Source organism: Onychomys torridus, chromosome 23 (assembly GCF_903995425.1).
Source record: "Onychomys torridus chromosome 23, mOncTor1.1, whole genome shotgun sequence".
NCBI lineage: Eukaryota > Metazoa > Chordata > Mammalia > Rodentia > Cricetidae > Onychomys > Onychomys torridus.
Window position 1 is genome coordinate 52,782,726 of NC_050465.1, and position 22,037 is coordinate 52,804,762.

Consider the following 22,037-nt stretch of genomic DNA (forward strand, 5'->3'; position numbering starts at 1 on the left):
CATGTAGTCAAATGAGATAGACAGCTATTTCTACTTGGTAGAAGGTGGGGGGGGGATAAGATTAAAAGAAATGCATGGCCATCTTCTGTAATCAAGCCAGACCTCAAGTGAAGGTGCTGGGACACCAACCCAGCCACAAAATCTTCGACCCACAGTTTGTCATTTCTACAGAGTGTTCTGGAACCAGAACCTAACTAGCAGAATTGTCATCAAAAGAGACCAGAGAGAAGTCACCTTGCAACTTATAGGAGCAGATGCAGAATCTTCCAGGCAAACATTAAGCAAAGCTCTGGGAGTCCTGAGGAGGAAGGGGAAGAAGGATCTGAGGATCCTGAGGGAGGCATCAGGGACACTACCAGGGAATGGCCCAGATCTCCATGACTCAGGGCAACAGTAAGATTTCTGAGAGGAGAGGAGTTCCAGTGAGAATCCAGTGATGATGTTAAAAGTTCAGTGATGATAGTGAGGGTCTGTCCAGTGATGATGCTATGCCAGAAGCCTTGAACCGGACCAATGACTCATTGCAATGAACAATATGTGTGGCTTATTGCCTGACACACCACAGCATCCAATGCCACTAGGATGAATGAAGAGGTGTTGAAAAGATGGAGGAGCAAGGGGTGCTTTATTTGTTCTTTGATTTTAATGGATTTGTGGGGGATGCTGCAGGGGTGAGGGGAGGATATGGAAGGACTGGGAAGTAAATGGGATTGGGACATATGATGCAAAATTCCCCCCAAATCAAGGAATCAGTAAATAAGTATGTTATTTAAAAAAAAAAAAAAGCACATGGAATCAATTGACCAGGACTCAGGGAGCTTTTAGGGGTCTTGCATATATGTTATGGTTGAGTAGCTTGGTATTCTTGTGGGATACCTAACGGAGGAAGGAGGGGCTGTATCTGACTCTTTTGCAGGCTAGTGGGACCCTTTTTCTCCTACTTGGTTGCCTCCTCCTTGATGTGATTGTGTGTGCCTGGTCTTAGTGCTATCTTTGTTATGCTGTGTTTGGGTGATGTTTCTGGGATCCCTCCTCTTTTCTAGTGGGAAATGTGGGAGGACTGAACCTGGGCGACTGAGGAGGTGGAGGACACAGACTGAGGGAAGTGGATGGAGGGAAAACGGCAGTCAGAATGTAAGATATGAGAGGAGAGTTTTTAAAAATGTACATTTGGATTTTATTTCATGACATAATTAATTAAATCATGAGTTAATCCACTAAGTTGTAAGCAGTAACTTTACTCAAGTGGAGTTATATTACGTCAACCTTGACAAACTAGACTTTTTAAAACCTACATTTATAAAATTTAGTTAGTGGTTTAGAATAGCATGTATAATCATATGACAAAGATGAATCTTGAACAGAAGTGTCAAACCCATTAAAATTAGTCGACAATTCTTCTATAGACTCCTTCTTTGGGGATTCCCTTTGCTAATGCTTATCAACAGCTACCAGAGCATATTATTTCTTCCCAGAATGACAGCAGGAAGGGTTTCAAATAGAAGAGTTAGTTTTCATGAAGTCAATGTGGTGCACACTTTGAAGGTACTAAGCTCTTTGCTAGTCACCATTTCTCTTGGGTGCCCCTGCAAATAGAAATAAGTCCAGAAAAAAAAATGTCAATGACAGAAATTCATGGTACATATACAAGACTGGACAACGTAAATTAGATAAATCTACCACAATGCTGGTTTTCAAAAGTCTTATACTTTGATTAAAATAATAACTTAATTGCTGGCCTAGCTTCCACACCAGCATATTTGTGATCTCTATTCAGCACAGACATAGTAATCTCAGTCAGACATGTGACATCAGCTGGCCTTCCACCTCTCAAAATAAAGGCAATGGTCTTCTCTAGGACAGTCAAGATCCTGCAGTACTCAGCATTGTCCTCCCAGTCACCATGGTCCTCTCCTCTTCCTCATGGCTTGGTCCTCCCATGTACACCTCCTGCTGTCTTTATTCAAGTCTTACGATTGGGTGAATAAGTCTTGTGCTATATCTACCATAATTCACCTAACTGTTTTGCTTTATGAAATTGTTTTTCCTTTGATGTCAGACATCAGTATATAGTATTAATTAAAATCAACATTAAGAAAATATTACCAATTTTCAGTCACAATTTTTCAGAAGATTTGGAGCTTGTAAAATTATGCTTAGTATGTCAGAAAGAACTTGGACACGTCTTTCAGCATCTCCTCCTTGGAAATCCCAAATGGGACCTGGAATAGTTGTATGGATTTTTGATGAGTGACAAATACACCAGAGAACTCCATGAAACAACTGATGTGCTCGCTGGCTTGGCCTAATAGGCTAGCACCAGCAATGTGCCAAAGGTCTCCGAACACATCTATCATATTTGACCTTTTAATCACTGAGGTGTATTAAGCATTTGAAATATGCTTTCCATGTTGGCAAGTGGCACAAGCCTAAGAGGGTAACAAATCTCTAATGGAGGTGAACCACTCAGATTTAGAAAGAATTTGGTAGATAAAATGATAAACCCAAGTGAACATTATCATTAAATGACAGTGATAGAAATGCCAACATCTGTGGCTGTAAACCAACATTTCATGTAAATAACTATAAATATACAATCAAACACAAAGTCCATATGCAATAAGATGGGCCAGCATTTTTATTCTGACTCTGCAGTTGGCTATGTCATTTCATAGACAGACTAATTAACCTCTCCTACTGTGATTTGCTCTTGTCCTTTGTACTTCACAGGATTTTATAAGCATAGATATTTGCATCAGGCTGTATAATCAACTCTTGACAGTATCAGTCACCAACCCCACCACTTCTTAGATATTCCCATGTAATGAGCCCATCCTACATTATAGACTATTTAGCAAATACTTCCTTGACGTTACCCGAATTACAGCATAAATATTATTGCTTGATTTTTAGCTTTCTAGGTTAGAAAGCAGAAGACCACCTTATGTGAAGCCATAGATGTATATTTTATTACACGTGAGATCTTTATACACACAGTATGCTGTCAAAATTTGAGGGGCGGGTTACTTAGTTTTTAATCTCTAATTGGCTGTTGCTTTGATCCTACCACATGGTATTCTATTACTTTGTAGTTAGGGAAGTTAAAATACTACTGCATACGTAACCAATGTACAGTATTGTCATCTATTCTAAGTGTCATCTATTATTCATACATGAAACACTTGAGCAAGTAAGTGTTGGCAAAACATAAAGGAAGCCAAAAGACACAAGCTTTTATTAAGTAGGGTGGAAGTACAAGACACAAGCACTGGAATCAGTTCTGTCTGCCTCTAACTGTCACTACTTACAATTGTTGGGCTCTTGACTAAGAAACCACCTAACATCTAATATTCCTATAAAAAAATGCCAGGCAATACAGATGGTGATACCTGCTCCATGCATATGTTAGACAGGATGCATCAATGTTAGTTTCCTTCTGTAGCCAATACAACACTGTGTATAAAAGTATCACAGCATCATAAAGAAAATTAAAGAATATAGAGTGAAAATAATCTACCAGGAGGCAAAAGTATTTATGACTGTCTGGACATGATCATTTGTGTGACAAAGGTCATGTTGTAGGAGTGGGGAATGACTGGAGCTTTGGCAAAGCTAGAAAGCAAGTACAAACTGTTAGCACACTTTGAGAACAATGTGAATATCACATCCTCAGCAAGACTGTTCCTTAGAAGCTAAATCCAGGAAAATCTTTTAGATCCTGGAACCCTATCCTCTTGTGTACCTGAGAATAGTTACACTGAAGAACAGAGAGGAACCAGAGGTTATTTCAAGGAGTACTTATAAAGAGAGAGACAGAAACCCACAGTTGGAACAAATGTTTACATGAGTGCAAAGGATTGGATATCACTGATGGTGAAGTCTCCTCCAAAAAGACATTCTGTCTTTGTTAGGTTGCTGGTTAACATTTAGAGATCTCCAAGCAATGTATAGGCTTCTGCATGTTTAGTACATGCATAGTGTTGCATTTGACAAACCTGGCATTAAAGCCAATATTCAAGCCAAGCACACCACAAGGAATCAGAAGCACTGCCTAGGTCCACATTTATTAAATCTTTCTCAAAAATCGTTTTGTTACCATATCTCCACTGATAGCTGTCCCTTTTCCTTTTCCTTTACTTTCTGTCTTTTACTATGAGAACATCATGTTTCCCACAACCACCCTCCCATTGATTGAGAGTATCAGAAAAAACTATCCGTTTGTTTAACTTCTTTCAACTCTCTGTTCCAAGAATTATTTTCCCAAAGGTTTTTGCAATTTCCATGAACACATATTGTGACACTTTAGTAATTGTGTGTGTATGTGTTAGAGAGAGAGAGAGAGAGAGAGAGAGAGAATGCATGGGAGGAGAGGTGGATGCCATAGGATAAAAACATCAGTTAGATACAAAATATTTCATGTAAGGAAGGGAATTTATGAGTATTTCTATAATTACAGTGATTATCCCACAGAGTAGTCAGTTCTTGACGATCAATATAGTTGGGTTCTCTATCATCATCAACATAGAAAGGTACCCATGAGACATCTGTGAGATGTCCATCAGCAGCCTCTGTTCTCATCTGGCTCTAAGCATAGAGCATATATTAATTCTGTGGATTACTAAGAACTAGGTATTATCATGGGGAAACTGAGATGTACCAAATTATTCTAAGTTCCTTAAGGGAAGAAACTATTTCTTCACTACCATTCCTATCATTGCTAAAAAAACTCAGTGGGATTCTCAGATGGAATAAACCAGCATTTACTTTACTAAGAGGATGATATTTTCACACCACAGCATTCACATGGCTTCTTCAACCCTGAAAGATTTCAATTCTGAAATATCTTATAAAGCCTGTGGTTTGGGGCTTTATAATTATGATGTGGGTCATTAATCTTGTAGCCTCCCTTTTTTATTATCTCTGAGATTGAGACAGAGTTTCTGTTACTGATTGCTAGCCTGTAGCAGTCAGTTGGGGAGATGAGACATCCCTGAGACAGATAACAAAGAAAAATGGGGAGCAAATTGGAACAGATTACATAGCTCCATAGCTCTATATTAAACAAGCTCTTCTGTGTACAGCTGTCAGACCTCTCATAGCATTTCCCTCCCATTTTCCCATCAGCCACCAAGACTTAGCTGTCAAGGGACTGTGGGGTGTTTGTGCGTGTGTGTGTGTGTGTGTGTGTGTGTGTGTGTGTGTGTGTGAGATATATGTGTGCATTGTCTATCTCTGCCTCTCTCTCTTGTTCTCATTCACTGTATATCTCCAAGTGATCACATTTTAGTACAAACAACCCATAGTTAATGAAGACACACCATTTCTAAAAGGCTACTGCAAGTCTGTTGAATGAAAATGTGATTTTAAAATAGATGGAGGTTAAAAGAAAGTGAACCAGGAGCCATTATAATAAGTAACAAGCCTAAAATGTTCTGTGTGAAATGTTTTTATTAATTCAAATTTTGAAGCTCATATAAAAAAGTTCATATACATTTGAAATTCAAGAATAATGGATTAGTAATATATTAAAAAGTCTGATCTTATCAACAAGATATTTCAGCTGAGTTTCTTTGTGCTGTAATACTAGAAAGACCTGGAAACTGAATTACTGTTTATAGAAAAAAAAAAAAAAAAACAGACGAATGGTTTATCAAGCCATTAACTATACATTTATAGTATTCTATTACAGACTTTTAAAAACAAGCATAAACCAAATTGCCTGTAATTAACCTCCAGATTTTTATTTTCCAAAAGGAAACTTGGTTTTTGTAACTATTGAAAGAAAATATCAAAATCATGATCAGCTAATACAGCTTAGATGCACTTTAATTTTACCCTGTAAAGAGAAAAATGTGGTTCTAGGTATTGTATTTCTCATGAAAACACTCAAAGGAGCATACTCCTGCTGATTGGAATGATGATGCCAGGAAGATTTATAACTTTTATCATACATGAAGTAATATGTTTGGGATTCAACCCAGTAATATATGCTTCAAGGTCCAAACACTCAACCAAGATAACCAAGTCTCTAACTAGTGTTACTGTCAAGAAGAGAACCATCATTTACATTAAGGAGGCATGACCATCCTGAAGATATTGAAGCATACATATAAAAACATGCTTTATTTCATATAATAACTGGTTTATGATGGGGTTAGTACAAATGTTGATATCTAATGTGCTTTTGGAGGCAAAGACACCAACTGTCAGGTAAGGCTGTTAAATGAGATATTGAGCAAAGACTAGTATTATTAAAGCCACTTAGATAGCTACTCTGGACTTAGAAAAAAAGATGGCTAGGGACTGTTGTGGAAACCCGTAGTGTATGCCATGAAATAAATGAAAAGGACAACGTGGTGTCACATGTGAATGTCAAGCACATTAGAAATGTGTCTTTGTCCACACCACTGCTTATCCCAGTAACTACATGTGTATTTGGTTATACAATGTTGCGGTAGTTAAGTGGTTTTATATTTCATAAAATTATATATATAATTGAATGATATCAATGAATATTAATATTTCCCACTGAGCAAAAGTACGCAGATCTCTATTATTTTGGCACTGTTTATTCTTCTAAAAAAATGGCAGTATTTCCAATGCAATGTGCGATTGAATGAAATTGAGAAATGAAACAGTAATTGGTATCAGAGCTGCCTCTCTTTAAAATCGTTTACATTTTTTGAAGCGATTTTCCTTGTAAAGTCTATTTTGTTACTCAGGAAAACATACGCTGTCATGTAATTTAGACACCCAGGTTAACGCTGTATTCTACATCTTATTACTGAAGGAATATATATGCTCCGATTAATTTGAATTAATTCTATAGAAAATATTTCTGAAAAAGGAATCCTAGATTAAAATCTTTGTTTAACAAATCATGAAGAAGTAGGAAAATACGAGTGGCAAATCAGAGGACCTAGTTTTAAGATGGCTTTTCTTTTGTGCACTTAACCCATGCTTTTTCTTCCTTTTATATCTTTCTTTTACTTGTATTTTAAATAGAACTTTAAGAGAAATGTCACTGCATAATTTCCTCTCCACTTTTTTCCTCCCCTACTTAAAAAGAACACCTACAATTGGCAAAAGAATCACCCCTAAATAGAACATAATTTGTTCTTGCCAGGCAGGAGAATTAAATAAGAGCTGCATAGAGCTCCTAACAGCAATCTGGGTTCAAAAGCTCTGTGAACAGGTCAGCGGCCTCATCTCCTTTATTCAGCTTCACCCTGGTCCCTGTAGAGATAGGACAGCCCTGTCTCTGCTCTGTGAGGCAACCAGCAGCTTCCCCACCTCTGCTGAAAACATTAGGAAGGAAGTGGTTTAGAGAGAGCCAAAATAGGAGAGAGGAGGTAACGCGAAGTGTCGCTAAAAGGTAACTATATGAACGCAATCTGCTAAAAGTTTTATGTTGTTTGTAAGCAGCTTTCTTTGCTTCAAGCTTTATTAAAATAGTAAGAAATTAGAAGAAATGGAGAAGGGACAGGAAACCCCGGAAATACTACTCCATTATGAAATTGAGTTCCTTGCAGTCATGTCACTGGAAAAAGATGGACATGCACACAGTAATGAAATCTGTGACAGGCGGTTAAGAGCAGGACAGACACGGTTTTTCTCGCACTCAAAACAAATCAGAAAGGATGCGGCAGGGTGATGCTGGCTGACCAGAGTCCTAGCCGTCATCCAATTCACACTGTTGGTGAAAACACCAGATAGGTGTTAAAACAGGTGTTATCTACAATCCGTGATGCATTTAAAAGAAAATCGACTTGGTGGTGCTTGATAAATCTTTGCATTGACTAATAACCGGTTTGAATCAAAAGGTGTTCTTTATCCACTCATAATGAGTCTTTTGCTTTACGTAAATCCAGCGTTTTCGTTGGACATTGTACTTACAGCATATCTCCTTTCTTTTTTCTCCCTCACACCTCACACTACCCTTCCCTGATCTCCTTCAAATTCACTGTTATCATATGCATATATGTGTTTATAGACACATGCCCATTTTATAATATAAGCCATTGAGTTCGTATGGTTTATATATGTGTTCATGTTTACTGTTTGGCACTAGAAAATGAGTCAGTGGCTCTCCCCTGGAGAGGACCACCTCCTCTGCTCCCAGTTTTAATCAGCTACCTGTAGTTATTTGTGTAAGAAATTTAACTGTTTTTGTTAATCTATCATTTCTGATTATATTCTTAATTCTTCCAGGCTTAATATTCTTGAGATATTCACAAATATAAGAACAAATCAAAGTTTTCTGTGGGGATATAAAATACCAAATAGTGTAATATCATAAAATATATCTTACTGTTAATCAGTTCATCTAATGTTACTTCTTTAATATTTTGTTATTAGATGATATTTGAAATTAAAAATTTTTAAATCAATGAAGGTATTCTCCTAGGCAGGAGAATCATAAGTTTCAGGCCTGGCCAATGAGACCTTGTTTCAAACAAAACAAACAAGCAAAAACTTAAATTAAGAGAGAACCAATTATACTTTATTTTCAATATTAAAGGAAAAATAAAAGCTGATCTCCAATCATGTATAGCCTGTAGTGTATGCTCCACAATAGCATTTGCTAATCGTGTTCTAGCATAGGAATCTTATAGTAAGCCAGTGCTGTATAAATCTACCTTCAAAACAAAAAAGGAATTTTGAGAACAGAATACCATCTTTACGTTCATTATTAAGGGAAATTAAAAATTCTGTGTTTGTTTTGAAATGCAGAGAGGACAGGAGGAGCATTTTTCACTACGTTCCAAATATCTGTCATTCTCTGTTCTCTTAAACTGACTACCACGGTTTAAATCGTATATTGACTCTCACACAAAGGCAGTGGGAGACTTCAATAGCCAACTCTCACCAATGGACAGGTCATCCAGACAGAAACTAAGCAGAGAATGCTGAAGCGAACAGACATTATAAACCAAATGGACCTAACAGGTATTTAGAACATTTGTAGATGGATTCTCATTTCTATAAAAGATTTATTAGGAACCTAATTTGAATAAAGTAGTTTGAATGTCTAATAATGAGCAGATGCTGACTTCAGTAAGTGTAAAGAACAAAGCTTGAAATTGACTTAGATTCCATCCTCCATTTGAGGACAGCCTCCACATTTCAACAAAACACACACACACATAAATACCTTCTTCTCAGCATCTCAGAAATTTCTCCAAATCTCACCACATACTCAGACCCAAAGAAAGTCTCTACACACAAAAGAAAATTGAAATAACTTCCTACATCCTATCAGATCACTACAGGTTAAAGTGGGATATCAACAACAACAAAAAGTTTATAAACTCGTGGAAACCGAACAGCTCTCTACTGAATGAAAAATGGGGTCAAGACAGACACAAAGAAATTAAAGACTTTCTAGAAATCAATGAAAATGAATACACAGGATACTCACACTTATGGGGCACAATGAAAGTGATGCTAAGAGGAAAGTTCAAAGTCCTAAGTGTATACATTAAAAAAATAATCGGAACAAATTATATTAGCAACCTATCAGCACACTTTAAAGCATTAGAATTAAAAGAAATATGCACACCTAAGGGGAATAGAAGGCAAGAATAATAATAATCAAACTGAGAGCTGATATTAATAAAAATAGACACAATGAGAACAATACAAAGAATCAATGAACTAATTAGTTCTTTGAGAAAAACAAGAAGATAGACAAACCCTAAACCAACGAAAGGACACAGAGAGAATGCACAAATTAACAAAATCAGAAATGAAAAGTGGGATATAACAACAGACACTGAGGAAACCCAGATCATCCTAAGGACATAGTTTAAAAACCTGTATTCCACAAAATTGGAAAATCATAAAGAGATTTAGACATTTTACATTTTATATACCCATGCATATATAACTACTTATAATAAATAACATTGAATCTATGAGACTTTCAGATGAGCTAAGAAAAATGTCCACTACATTATGAAGGTCAAATTTCTCTCTTCTGGCCCCAAGAAGTGAAGTGAAGTACTGCTGAGAAATAATTTACTCCTGTTTAGAATTTAGAAATTAATTACAGCTCTTTAATTTTATAGACATTGTTTGAAAAGTTAATTGAGAAGAAGTTATCACATAGTATGAAAACAGGATCTGTTTTGCAGATTTTGTTTCTAGAGTCAAACAATGCATGTTGGTGTCCAGGAAAAAGCAAGAGGACACCAGTGAGAGGTGAGCTGAAAGTGTTTCTTTACTTATGGATGAAGAGACAAATGCCTTCACAGAATTATTATTATTGTTGTTGTTAGTATAATATTATGTAATGTGAGTTTCATTACTTTTATCTAACTTTCACATTTCACTAGAATTTATGCAGAGTGGATATATATAGAGAGAGAGACATTGTAAGATTCTGGAGATTAAAAGGGAACATCTGCTGTATATGATGAACTAGGCTTCCAAAGGGGTAATAGTGTGTCTCTTTAGGCCAGCTTTCCTCTATGGCATAGGGAAATACCTCAAACTTTAACAAGAAAATGGATATTTTCTCTAATGTTTTTTTTTTATCTTTTATGCTTCCACCTTACCTTTTACTATTTTAAAATTTTTAATTATAATTTTTATATATAGTTCCATACTATCATCTCTCTCATTCTCTTTTTTTCTTTTATTGAAAATAGATTCATCTCTCACATAATATATCCTGATTATTCCTCTGTCCCATTTTTCCCAGTTTTTTCCCACCCTGCCTCCCATCTGGAGGCCTTTCTGACCTCATTAGAAAAGTCAGGCTGCTTCTTCTTCTTCTTTTTTTTTTTAAAGGAGCTTTTTTAAATTAATTTTTTCATTTATTTTACATACTGACCATAGTTCCCCCTCTTCCTTGCCTCCCGTTCTCTGCCCCACCTCCCCTGCCCCCACCTCCCTTCTACCCCTTAAGAGATAAAACAGAGCTCTAACTGGCCATCTCTTGTCACCAGACAAAGCTTCCAGTACTGAGATTGGGTTACATCTAATTGTGTGTGGGCCAATGGAGTCCACAAGAACCACCAAACAACAAAAACAAGGGATTGTTTTCCACAAACTCACAGCACTCACATAACTCATTGAACATGAAGAAGTTGACTTGATGCCTACATAGAGCCTTCACTTCTCCTTGCTAGTATCTTTGGTACAGGAAGGTACTCTGAGTACTACCAACAGAAAATCAGAAACATAAACTGAGCTTTAAATCTTTATCTGCAATGGTGTACTGCCTGCAAGATATGCTAGGGCAATGGTGGCACAAAGCTTTGGGAGTAACTAACCTATATCTGCTTTGACTTAAGGCCCATTGAACAAGATCTAACTCCTATCTGATACTGCGTGGGTGACCAAAACCACAGACTTGATATCCCAGGAACCTAGGGGAAAAAACAAATACTACAGGTCTAAAACATAGTGATAAAATGACTCCTAATAATACTCTGCTATAATCATCGATAAATGCCTTGTTCAGCCACCCTCAGAGATCTTCATTCGGCAGCAGATGTGAACAAATACAGAGATTCACAGCCAGACATGAGAGAGAGAGAGAGAGAGAGAGAGAGAGAGAGAGAGAGAGAGAGAGAGAGACCTTAGAACACTCATTCCCAAAGGGATGTGTCCATGAAATCCTTCCCCTCAGAACTCTGGGAAGCCCATGATGGAAGAGATGGCAAAAAAAGGGAAGAGCCAGAGCAGATGGAGGGCACAAAGTAAACAAGGCCCTCTAAATCAACATGATCAAAGCTCATATGAATTCACAGAGGCCAATGCAGCATGCACAGGACCTGCAAGGGGCTGCACTGGTTCTCTCTGTGTATATTATGGCTTCTAGTGTAGTGGGTTTTTTGTTGTTGTTGTTATTTTTGTTTTGTTTTGTTTTGTTGATTCCTGAATGTGTTAAAGAGTGGGTCTCTAATTCTTGGGCCCTTTCTTGGGCTCTTTTTCTTCTGTTGGTTTGTCTTGTCCAACTTTGATGTAATAGTTTTGTTTTTTTGTTTTGTTTTGTTTTGTTTTGTTTTTTAAGTTAGGGACTTTATTTTTTAAAGGTTTATTTATTTATTATGTGTACAGAAGAGGGCGCCAGATCTCATCACAGATGGTTGTGAGCCACCATGTGGGTGCTGGGAATTGAACTCAGAACCTCGGGAAGAATAGTCGGTGCTCTTAACCTCTGAGCCATCTCTCCAGCCACAGTTTTAATCTTATATTTTACTTTGCTGTACTTTACTATTATCTCAGTACCTCACTTTCTAATTTACAACAAAGCTGACACATGGATTTAATGCAGTCTATTGTAACACACATTCTTATATTGTATGCTAGTTCCTTTACTAATATTTTGTTAGCATTGTTGTATGTATCTGAATTAGAAGAACAATATAAAGGGTATTTAAAATGTTTTACTATGTAAAATTTGTGAAAAACCTATTTTACAGTATTTTTCAAAATTTTAACTCTTGGATTCATGTTAATTAACTTACACTTTCCAATGTGTATTACATTTCCCTTAAATTTAAGCTCTGACTTTAAAATATTTCTTAAATTTCTGTAATTTGATTGCATGTATGAATTTACATAAATTGAAGTTGTCTATACCTGTCTTGATTGCATTTTTACTGTATGCCAAAGTCCAACATTAAAGGAGTACATCTATTTCAAATAAATACTGTAATATCAGAGGTGAAATAAGAGTGATATTATAATAATTCTAGTTAAATTCTATTTTCAGACTGCCTTTCCTCTAACTCTTTCATGAACATAGTGTGCAATGTTTGGAAATGGTAATTTTTAATGCATATAGAATTCAATAAAAGAAAAACTATAATGCTTAGGAATTAAAGCTGTCCAAACATCTTGTTTAGAAAAAGATTAGTTTATGAAATTCTGCTTGTAAAGCAAGTACTGTGTACAAATTGTCAATCTCCCATCCCTATTCTGTTGACATTTGCTTCTTAAAAATAATTTAGTTATGTGACACATCTGGTAGGTTTGTATCATTATAAGTAGGTTTAATATGTATAATAGACTTTTTATTTACATTTCAATTACATATCAAGTACTTTTCAACAAAGAACATATTTCTCTTTAAATATTTTGTATATTTACATTATGAATAAGTGATACTTAATAATATACATAAGGATATATTTTGCGAAATATTTTTAATAATAATTTTTTGAAAGTGTTCATTTATTCTTTTGGCTATCCATGGATTTTTGAGCCTCCAATACAAATTTTGGATTATTTTTTTCTATTTCTTGTTTTACCAACCTAAAACTTTAAGCACTATTGTGAATTATCAAGTAGGAATGGAGAGTAGACGTCCTTGTCATCTTCCTGATAGTAGCAGACATGCTTTCAGCTTTTCCACTTTTAGCACGATGTTGACTATAGTTGTATTATATATATATAATATATATCCTTTATTATGTTGGGGTATAATCCCTTCACTGCTAATCCTCCATACCTCTTGTTGAGAAGGGATGTTGGATTTCATCAAAGACCCTTTCTGCATTGAATTACATGATCACATGATTCTTGACTTTGAGACTATTTATGAGATGGACAAATTTGTTGATTTAAATATGTTGAACCATCCCTACATCTTTGGAATGAAACCTCAGGAAGACCAAATTTCCTGGACTCATCCTGATGAATGTCTTAAAGCATGATTAAGATTTCTTATGTCAAGCAGCAGAAGAAAGGAGCTACTTCTAAATTAGAAACTCAGTTCATAAAGCCAGGAAATCGATGTAAATTTACTGAAAATACAAAAATACGAAGCCATTTAGTGTTGTTTACTGTTAGTCACAATGGCGGAGTTTCAGGACACAGTTGTGATCATACTTCATTGGAAATACATCTAGCAGGCACGTTGTTAACACTGGTAACAAGGCAAACAAGCACATATGCCAACACCAATTCAGTAGATTCCTAAAATTATGTGAGAGAGTTTAGAAATGTTTTAACATGAACAGATATATTCTCTATTTTTTTGAGGATATAGTCTCTATTGATTACCTATTAAAGTTATTATTTTCTCTTTTAAAAAAATGGTTTTTCGAGACAGGGTTTCTCTGTGTAGTTTTGTGCCTTTCCTGGATCTCTCTCTGTAGCCCAGGCTGGCCTCAAACTCATAGAGATCCACCTGCCTCTGCCTCCTGAGTGCTAGGATTAAAGGTGTGTGCCACCGTGCTGAGCTAAAGTTATTATTTTCATCTTTTAAAAGTATATGTACCAAACTATGTAACAGTGACAACTGTATTGTGGAAAACAGAAACCACAGATTATATCCATATTACATTTCAGGTATTTAGTAGCTTTTGAGTTGGAAAGAGTAGGGCGAGGGGAAATTGTGGTCAGAATGTATTGTATGAGAGAAGACTCTATTATCAATAAAAATTAAAAATACATTTATTCATTTATTTATTATTGATTATGCTGAAAAAAGATATCACAAGATTTGTGATTTTAACTTTTAAAATTTTGTGTGTCCGTGGTATGGGTAAATTTACACTTCTGTGGGTAATGACTCCTAGAACTCTTTCATTGAGTAAAATGGCAGTTATGAGCCAACTAAACAGTAGCCTTGATTTCCTCTTCTCAGACCCTGAGAAACTATGCTTTGTATTTCCATACTTCAAATATGATTATTGCAAGTGGACTACATCAATGTATTCAATATTGGAGGGATCATATAGTGTTTATCTTTTTTTCATTTTTTTCTGTTAGCAAAATAAAACCGTAGAAAACTAGTATTTAAACAATAGTTAATTTATCATTGTCAGATACAATATCTTATAGTAGATGGAATAATTTACCCTCTAGGGCTGGTAATAACATTTTGACAGCAATAGATGGCTAATCTGTAAAGGACCATTGATTACAAACCTAGTCTGCATTTTTAATTTTTGCATCTGATATTTTTCGCATGCAAAACCAAAAGTGTGGCCACAGTTGCCTAATTATAGGCACAACCATCCAAATTAGCCCTCCAAAAGAACAGCACAAAGAGATACCATCTGTGAAAGTGTACAAACCCCACAGACCTTTCCTGCTTCAAATCCTATAAGGGAGTTGGGCAAATTTCCCTCTGGCTCCTGGCTCAGACTTTATTCTCGCATGATCTCGTTTATGCCTTAAAGACGAGTCTTTCTGAGAAGCAGGGAGTCAGCAGGCCTTTCCCCCATTCAACCACTACAACCCTGCCCCATATAATATTCCTTTATTACGGCCACCTGAAAATAGTAGCCATTTCCAAATCACATCTTTCTCACTGTTAGCACAGGCAGATTTTTAAAAATGCACAAGAAATTTTACCTGCTAGATAACTTGAAAACTTACAAAGACAGAATCTCACACAAATTTCTGTTTAAAGATGACAAGAAAATTATGTTACTCTACTTTCATAAAAAAGGGGGTTTTAGCCTTTTATTAAAAACACAGCTGTCAGTTTTGATCAAATACATTCATATTTCCCCATTATGTTATTACGGCCATCATGAAATTTAATAATTGTCCCTTGGAGTTTGATTTCCCATAAAAGAGTCATAACACAATCACCACTACTGCAAATAATTATGAAACTATGTGGAGAGAGTTATGATTTCAGGTGGGAAATATATAATAATAGATTGAGAAATTTAAAACCCAGGTTAATACTTGATAAAGATTCAGTTCTCATACAAATGTCAGTAATAATAAATGTGTGACAACACAGCCTGCTTTATAAAAATGAAAGAGATTCCAGACAGAATCATTGGCACAGGTTTTGATGATAGTTCAGATACTATTTGCTTATCATTTCATCATATTAAATACTATTAATATTTAAAAAATCCTCTCTGGTAGAAGTAGTCCTATACCTTTAAAAAATAGAGAATTCAGTAGTTTATTTCTGATTAAAAACGAAGAGGGTAAAGTGTTTCTTGTATATGAACTCTATAGTCACTCATTTTGCATTGTTGTGAATTGATTTTTTGCTTTTGTTTTTGTATTTTGATACAGAATTTCTGTAGCCCTGGCTGCCCTGGAATTCCCTTTGTAGGCCAGGCTGGCCTGGAACTCAGAGATCTGCTTGCCTCAGGCACCGGAGTGCTGGGATTAAACGCATGCACCACCACAGCCCAATGTTATCAATAGGGCATTAGTGAGAAATCAAGGTTTGAAAATTCTGAGAGACAGTAATTAGGAGAGTGGAGCTGGTCAGCGATCTGCTATATGACATACAAATGTAGCAAGAAATAACTGAGCTCTATAATGGATTTAGATATCAAAATATCAGCCTTGGCATGCTGAACACGATGAGACGTTCACTATAACACAGGAGAAAAGATTGTTAAGACGTTAGAGAGGGCCATGTGGGATGGTGAGACAAGTCAGCAGATAGAGGTTAGACCTCAAGATTGATGACAAGATTTCAATCCCTATGCCCTGGAATTCCAGCCCTATGTGCTGGAAGAAGTAAAATGATTCCCACAGGTTGTCTGTCCCCTGACTTACATGGATGCACTGTGGCACAGACAGATCAACAGAAACACACACACACACACACACACACACACACACACACACACACACACACACATGGGGGCGGGGGGGAGAGAAAGAGAAATAGATGTTAAAACCAGAGGATGGGAAAATGCTACTTACATCCGAAGCTTCCATTTGTTGACACCAGAGTCATGTTGGAAGGCCATGGGTTCCGAACAATATCTTGCCAGTGTATGGTATCAGCATAACACAGGAATTTATTCTGGTCTACATAGACACCACCATTTAGAATTTCTGTATTGGAAACAAAACCAACCATCAATTTGTGTTTTAAAAATCTTAGCCATCTGAAAGGCATTGTTCAAATTATTTTCAGTGTTAGAGTCATATTATGATCCAGTATGCTTCCAGAAATTTTACCATTGATTCACTTACCTTGATTTTGACACTTAAGAAGGTTGAAAAGTATGGACCAAAAATATAAATAATTCTAATAGACAAACCTTCAATATTTTGATAGATATTTTTAGTATCATTACCCTGAAATTATAACACTTGTAGTTATAATTATAATCACTTGTAGTATTTCAAAATCTGCTACTTTGATTTAATATTACATATTAAGTATTGAATTACAATTATTATTTTATGTAATGATAATATAACATATCAGAATATGAACTAATTATTATTATTTAATAGAACTCTTGTTATTTTGTTTTTTCTTTAATTAATCATTAAAATAAATTTCCAAAAATATCATTCCATGGCCACAGACTGAATTCTCAAGATCTTTGATACACACTTTCAAATGTGCCTTCTTTAGGATTTATTAAATCTGATGTTTAATAGAGTGCATACATTAGTAATAAGCATAAAGTAAAAAAAAATAAATGTTCCGTTACAAAATATTCATTCCCACTTCAAATGTTATCAATAGATTGTCAATAACTAAAAATAATACAAAGCAAGATGTTATATCATTCCTGTTTGGTACTGGAACCTAGAAAAGATATAAAAATCCATGAAGGCTACTTTTAGTTGATTTCCTATTAAACAAATAATACTGATTACCTAAACTATTCCCCAGGCACAGTGCATGATGACATATAAAGACCTTCTTTCAGATACCTTTAAGTTATTCAGAAAAATTAAGTTAGTCCCTCTAAAAATTTTATTTTTAAGAAATTAGACATACAAATAGTGACGTGCTGCTTACTATCTACTAGAGTTTCTCTCTGTTGTCCAGTAAATAATCTTAGAATCATTAAGAGATCATTTGGAAACTCCATCTACAAACTAAGAAAAACAAGTAACAGTCTTTACAAAAACTGGATTAGATGCAGTGTTGGACCAGCTGCTGTACAGAGTCAGTTTGTTTCCTTGATTTTCTGAGTGCTTGTATTATCCACTCTAGCTACAGAATGGCAGGCTATGTTATCTAAGACATAATGTTCTGATGAGGAGAAAACAGAAGCCTCTCCCTGGTGTACACCAAGCCATAAATGGATAGAGAAAAGAATGCTGTATATACAAAATGGTACTTTTATGAAGAAGAAGAAGAAAATCATGTCATTTGCTGGAAATACAACTAGAGATAATGATATTAAATGAAATATCTGATGCAAGAAGATAAAAATCAAATGTTCTCTTTCATTTGTAGAGCTTGGATATTTTATAGGAAAATAAGAACATAAAAGCATGTAAATTGGGAATGTAGGTAAAGAAGAGATATGGGGAACACATGGGATTAATAGGAGTTGCATAGAGACAAGGAGAATAAGAGTTTAGATAATAGAAGTAAGTGATGTACTCATGTAAGATATCTATAAAATCTATCTTTGCCTATAATGAATATATGATCTTAAAATTCACTAAAAAATAAAATGTAAATAATAACTGCATTTCATTGTTCAATTTTTTTTTTCCATTCGTACTTTAGGGAAGACAGAGGAAACAACAGCTTAAGGACATAGTGCTAACCAATAAATTCCAACCAGACAGAGTGTAATAGTGTGGAAAGAGAGTCATGCTCCTTTGTACCTGGAGAGGCATCTTCCTTGTACAGCTCTTCAAAGTTTGCACTATTGTTATTTCCTCCTTTTTGTGTGCCTGGTCCAAGCTAAATATTTAAGAGCTTTCTTAAACCAGTGTGAAATAAATGAACAAAGGAATATGTAACAGCAGAGTAGCATTTGCTGATGCAAAGTTGGTGGCACATTCAAAGAACCTGGTGGCTCTGCATGTATAAAATCCTCTAGATTAATTTACATTTTTCAAAGAGTTCCACTTCAAACTCAGTCCCATTCTCATCATCAATCTTTTCATTGCCTGTTGGTTCCACTTCTTGAAGAGGAGGAAAAAAAGAAACAAGGGGGAATTAGATCATCTTTCTTTTTCTAAAACCTAGTCCATTATTTTTCATGACCCAACCATCCAAACTTTATCAGAGCAGAAGGGAAATGTAAGGCTGATTGTAAAAAGAATTTCTGTATTAATGTTTGGCATTAAGTTTCGATGGGAAAATGTGCACAGATTTTAAACTAATAGCTTTCTCATGAGGCACTGTGTGATACTCTTCAGGTCTAGGAATAATTCTTCATTAGGTGAAAAGAAAGTGTATCCCAATTGCTATTCAGGAAATGAAGGTTATTTTTCAGTCTACATTTAGAAAAGTTCTACTAAAAAAAAAATACACAAGGAGTGAGGTAATAGCTCAAACATTATGAAAACAAACAAAAGAAAACAACCTTAGTTTTTAGGAGTAACATTTTAACTCAAACTGTTCACATGGAAGAAACACACTGTCCATTTTCTACTTCCTATCTGGATATTCTCAAATAGAATTAGATTGTATTATGATGAATAATAATCTTCTCAAATCTCTTTCTGTAGCAGAATTAATCTACTACTATTATTAACATTTATTTCTTAGAAATATTACATTGGAGAGTTTGGCTTTTTTCTTGGAAAAGGGATACAGAAAAGAGACAATAATAATTTAAAAACAAGCTTACAGACTAAAGTTTTGAACTAAGGCACAGTCATGGTCAATCTGGAGGGTACTATTTGCCATGAAAAAGCTAAAGCCAGCTTTCTCAAGCAATTCATTTTATACATTTTTAGCTTTTAATATGGAATATTTGTTTTAGCTTAAATAGCTGTTTCATCTTTATGATATATATCTTTCTCCTCTTTTGAATGACAAAATCCCACAATCAGAAAAAAAGTAAGTTTTCATCAACATTTACAGAAATATACTAGTGAACATATGATGTCACATTTTAAATACTTGTCTATAAAAGTATTTTCAGGAAATAATCTTATAATTATCTTCAAATATGATTTAAAGTTTTGTATGATTTTATAACATTATAAATATGTGAAATATGAGTTTAGTATCACTTGTGAGAAAATTCTTGATTAGGTTAATTTTCAAATATGAAACTTCTTCGAGATGGTTCCTACTCATACAAATATACTAACAAAAGAGTAACCTGATATAATCGGCTATGAAGAATTTAACTTAATGTCAAATAGGACAAAATTACCAGAAAAACAGAAGGATTGGGGGAGATCTTACTCTGATAAAATACCAAAAATGTCACCCGTATTTACATCTATCTTTAGTAACTTATAAAAGTAGCAATGTTTTTACTCGTTTTATTGAAGATTTATTGAAAAAAAAAAAAACACCTGTTTTATAACCACAGTTACTTTTCCTCTACATGAAGCTAAAGTAAGTAATAATTAAATTTTAGGATAAAGATTTTTAAAAAGAGTTCTATATTAAAAATAAGAGAGAAAAACAATGAATGAATTTTATGGACAAAGAGCCATAAGTTCAGGTTGAGCAAAGTGACTAACAGTGTAAAGTAAGTGAAGAAGTTCAAGGCAACCTTATTGTGGTTAATTTGTCTTTGATCTTTTTGGGGGACCAGCCACCCAGGTCCCAAATAAATCACTCACAGAGGCTTATTATTAATTATGAATGCCCAGTCTTAGCTTGGCTTAGTTTCTTGCCAGCTTTCCTTAACTTATTCTGACTACCTTTTACCTCTGGGATATTCATGTTCTCTTCTGTAAATCTTACTCTTACTCTCTGGCTCGCTCTGTAGCTGTGTGGCTGGCCCCTGGAGTCACCCTCCTCCTCTGGCTGCTACATCTCCAATTCCCCTTCCCAGATTTCTCCTTCTATTTATTCTCTCTGCATGCCAGCCCTGCCTATCCTTTCTCCTGCCTCACTACTGGCCAGTTCTTTATTAGACCATCAGGTGTTTTACACAGGCACAGTAACAGCTTCACAGAGTGTAACAGATGCAACATAAACAAAAGTAGCATACCTTAAAATAATATTCTACTAAACAGTCTCATCCCACTGTACTCACTGTCCTAAAAACATATCAGAGTAAATTAGGAAAGACACAAGGAGATTCTGGGCCATTTAATCAATTGGCGGGGTTGGGGATTTAGCTCAGTGGTAGAATGCTTGCCTAGCAAGCGCAAGGTCCTGGGTTCAGTTCTCAGCTCTGAGAAAACAATTGACAGAGGAGAAGCTTTGAGTTTTCATACTATATTATATGAAACTATTTCCAGTAATTTCTCAAAACAGAACTGATTCTTACTAACATGTTAAAGTTATATTAGATATGGCATGCTGTAAAAGTAAAAGAATCATTCGTTACTGAAAAACCCCATTAAACACTTAAATATATTTGCATCTCCATCTTTTCTCACTAAATTATAGAGGTCAAGTGAAAGATGGAATAAATATTTTTATACTTGGATTAAGTAAATAACCATTTATTATACCATCATGTAACTACGGGATTTAACTTAAAAAACACATATACAACATTGTTTTAAACTTAAATATGACTAGACTAAGCTTCATGAAGTTAAGGGACATGCTTCATAACCTATCATTAGGCAGTCTTTGCCCAATGCATACCTTTGCTTTTATGAACAAACATAAGCCATGTAATTTCATGCCAACATTCATCATGCTGAATCTTCTAGTTTTAATTTGCATTGTGACTAAGAAAATTAAAGATGAAAGCTAAATTTTTTTCATAAACAACTTAAATCATTTTATCTGAATCTGTGTTTAAGTCAGACACTAGTCCTATTTGTCAAACTTGTTTCCCAGTACTGGGTATTGTAGTATTGAGATACACAATAGATGTAAACATGTAAGTTAAAATCTATAGACAGTAGAATTAAACTCATCCATATATAATTTTATGGTTACTTATTGTTAACTGAAATTAAATAAGTGTTATTATATAAAATGCTCAAAACTAATACAGGATTACTGTAGGGAGAATTTTTGATAATTATGAGTCATTTTAATGTATTTTAGTGGTATAAAAAAGTACATTTTACCAATCAGACTTGGTTATTAGTTACTACATGAATAACGATGACTTTGAGTTATGTAGTTGGTCTCAATTTTCTTAAGCTTACACAAATTACTTAGTATATACTATGGAAAAGCCTAAAATTATACTGTAATACTCAATTTTTTTAGTCTACCTGATGGAGCT

The 22,037-nt window shown here is 35.0% G+C and overlaps 1 protein-coding gene across 1 annotated transcript in view; it reads right to left on the reverse strand.

Moving 5' to 3' along the window:
- Nucleotides 1–22,037, reverse strand: part of Erbb4 (erb-b2 receptor tyrosine kinase 4) — a 1,064,935-nt gene that overhangs the window by 343,288 nt on the left and 699,610 nt on the right. The window contains exon 4 of the mRNA XM_036172732.1: nt 16,651–16,785. Coding sequence (XP_036028625.1) covers nt 16,651–16,785 — 135 coding nt within the window. The remainder of the gene's footprint in view (nt 1–16,650; nt 16,786–22,037) is intronic.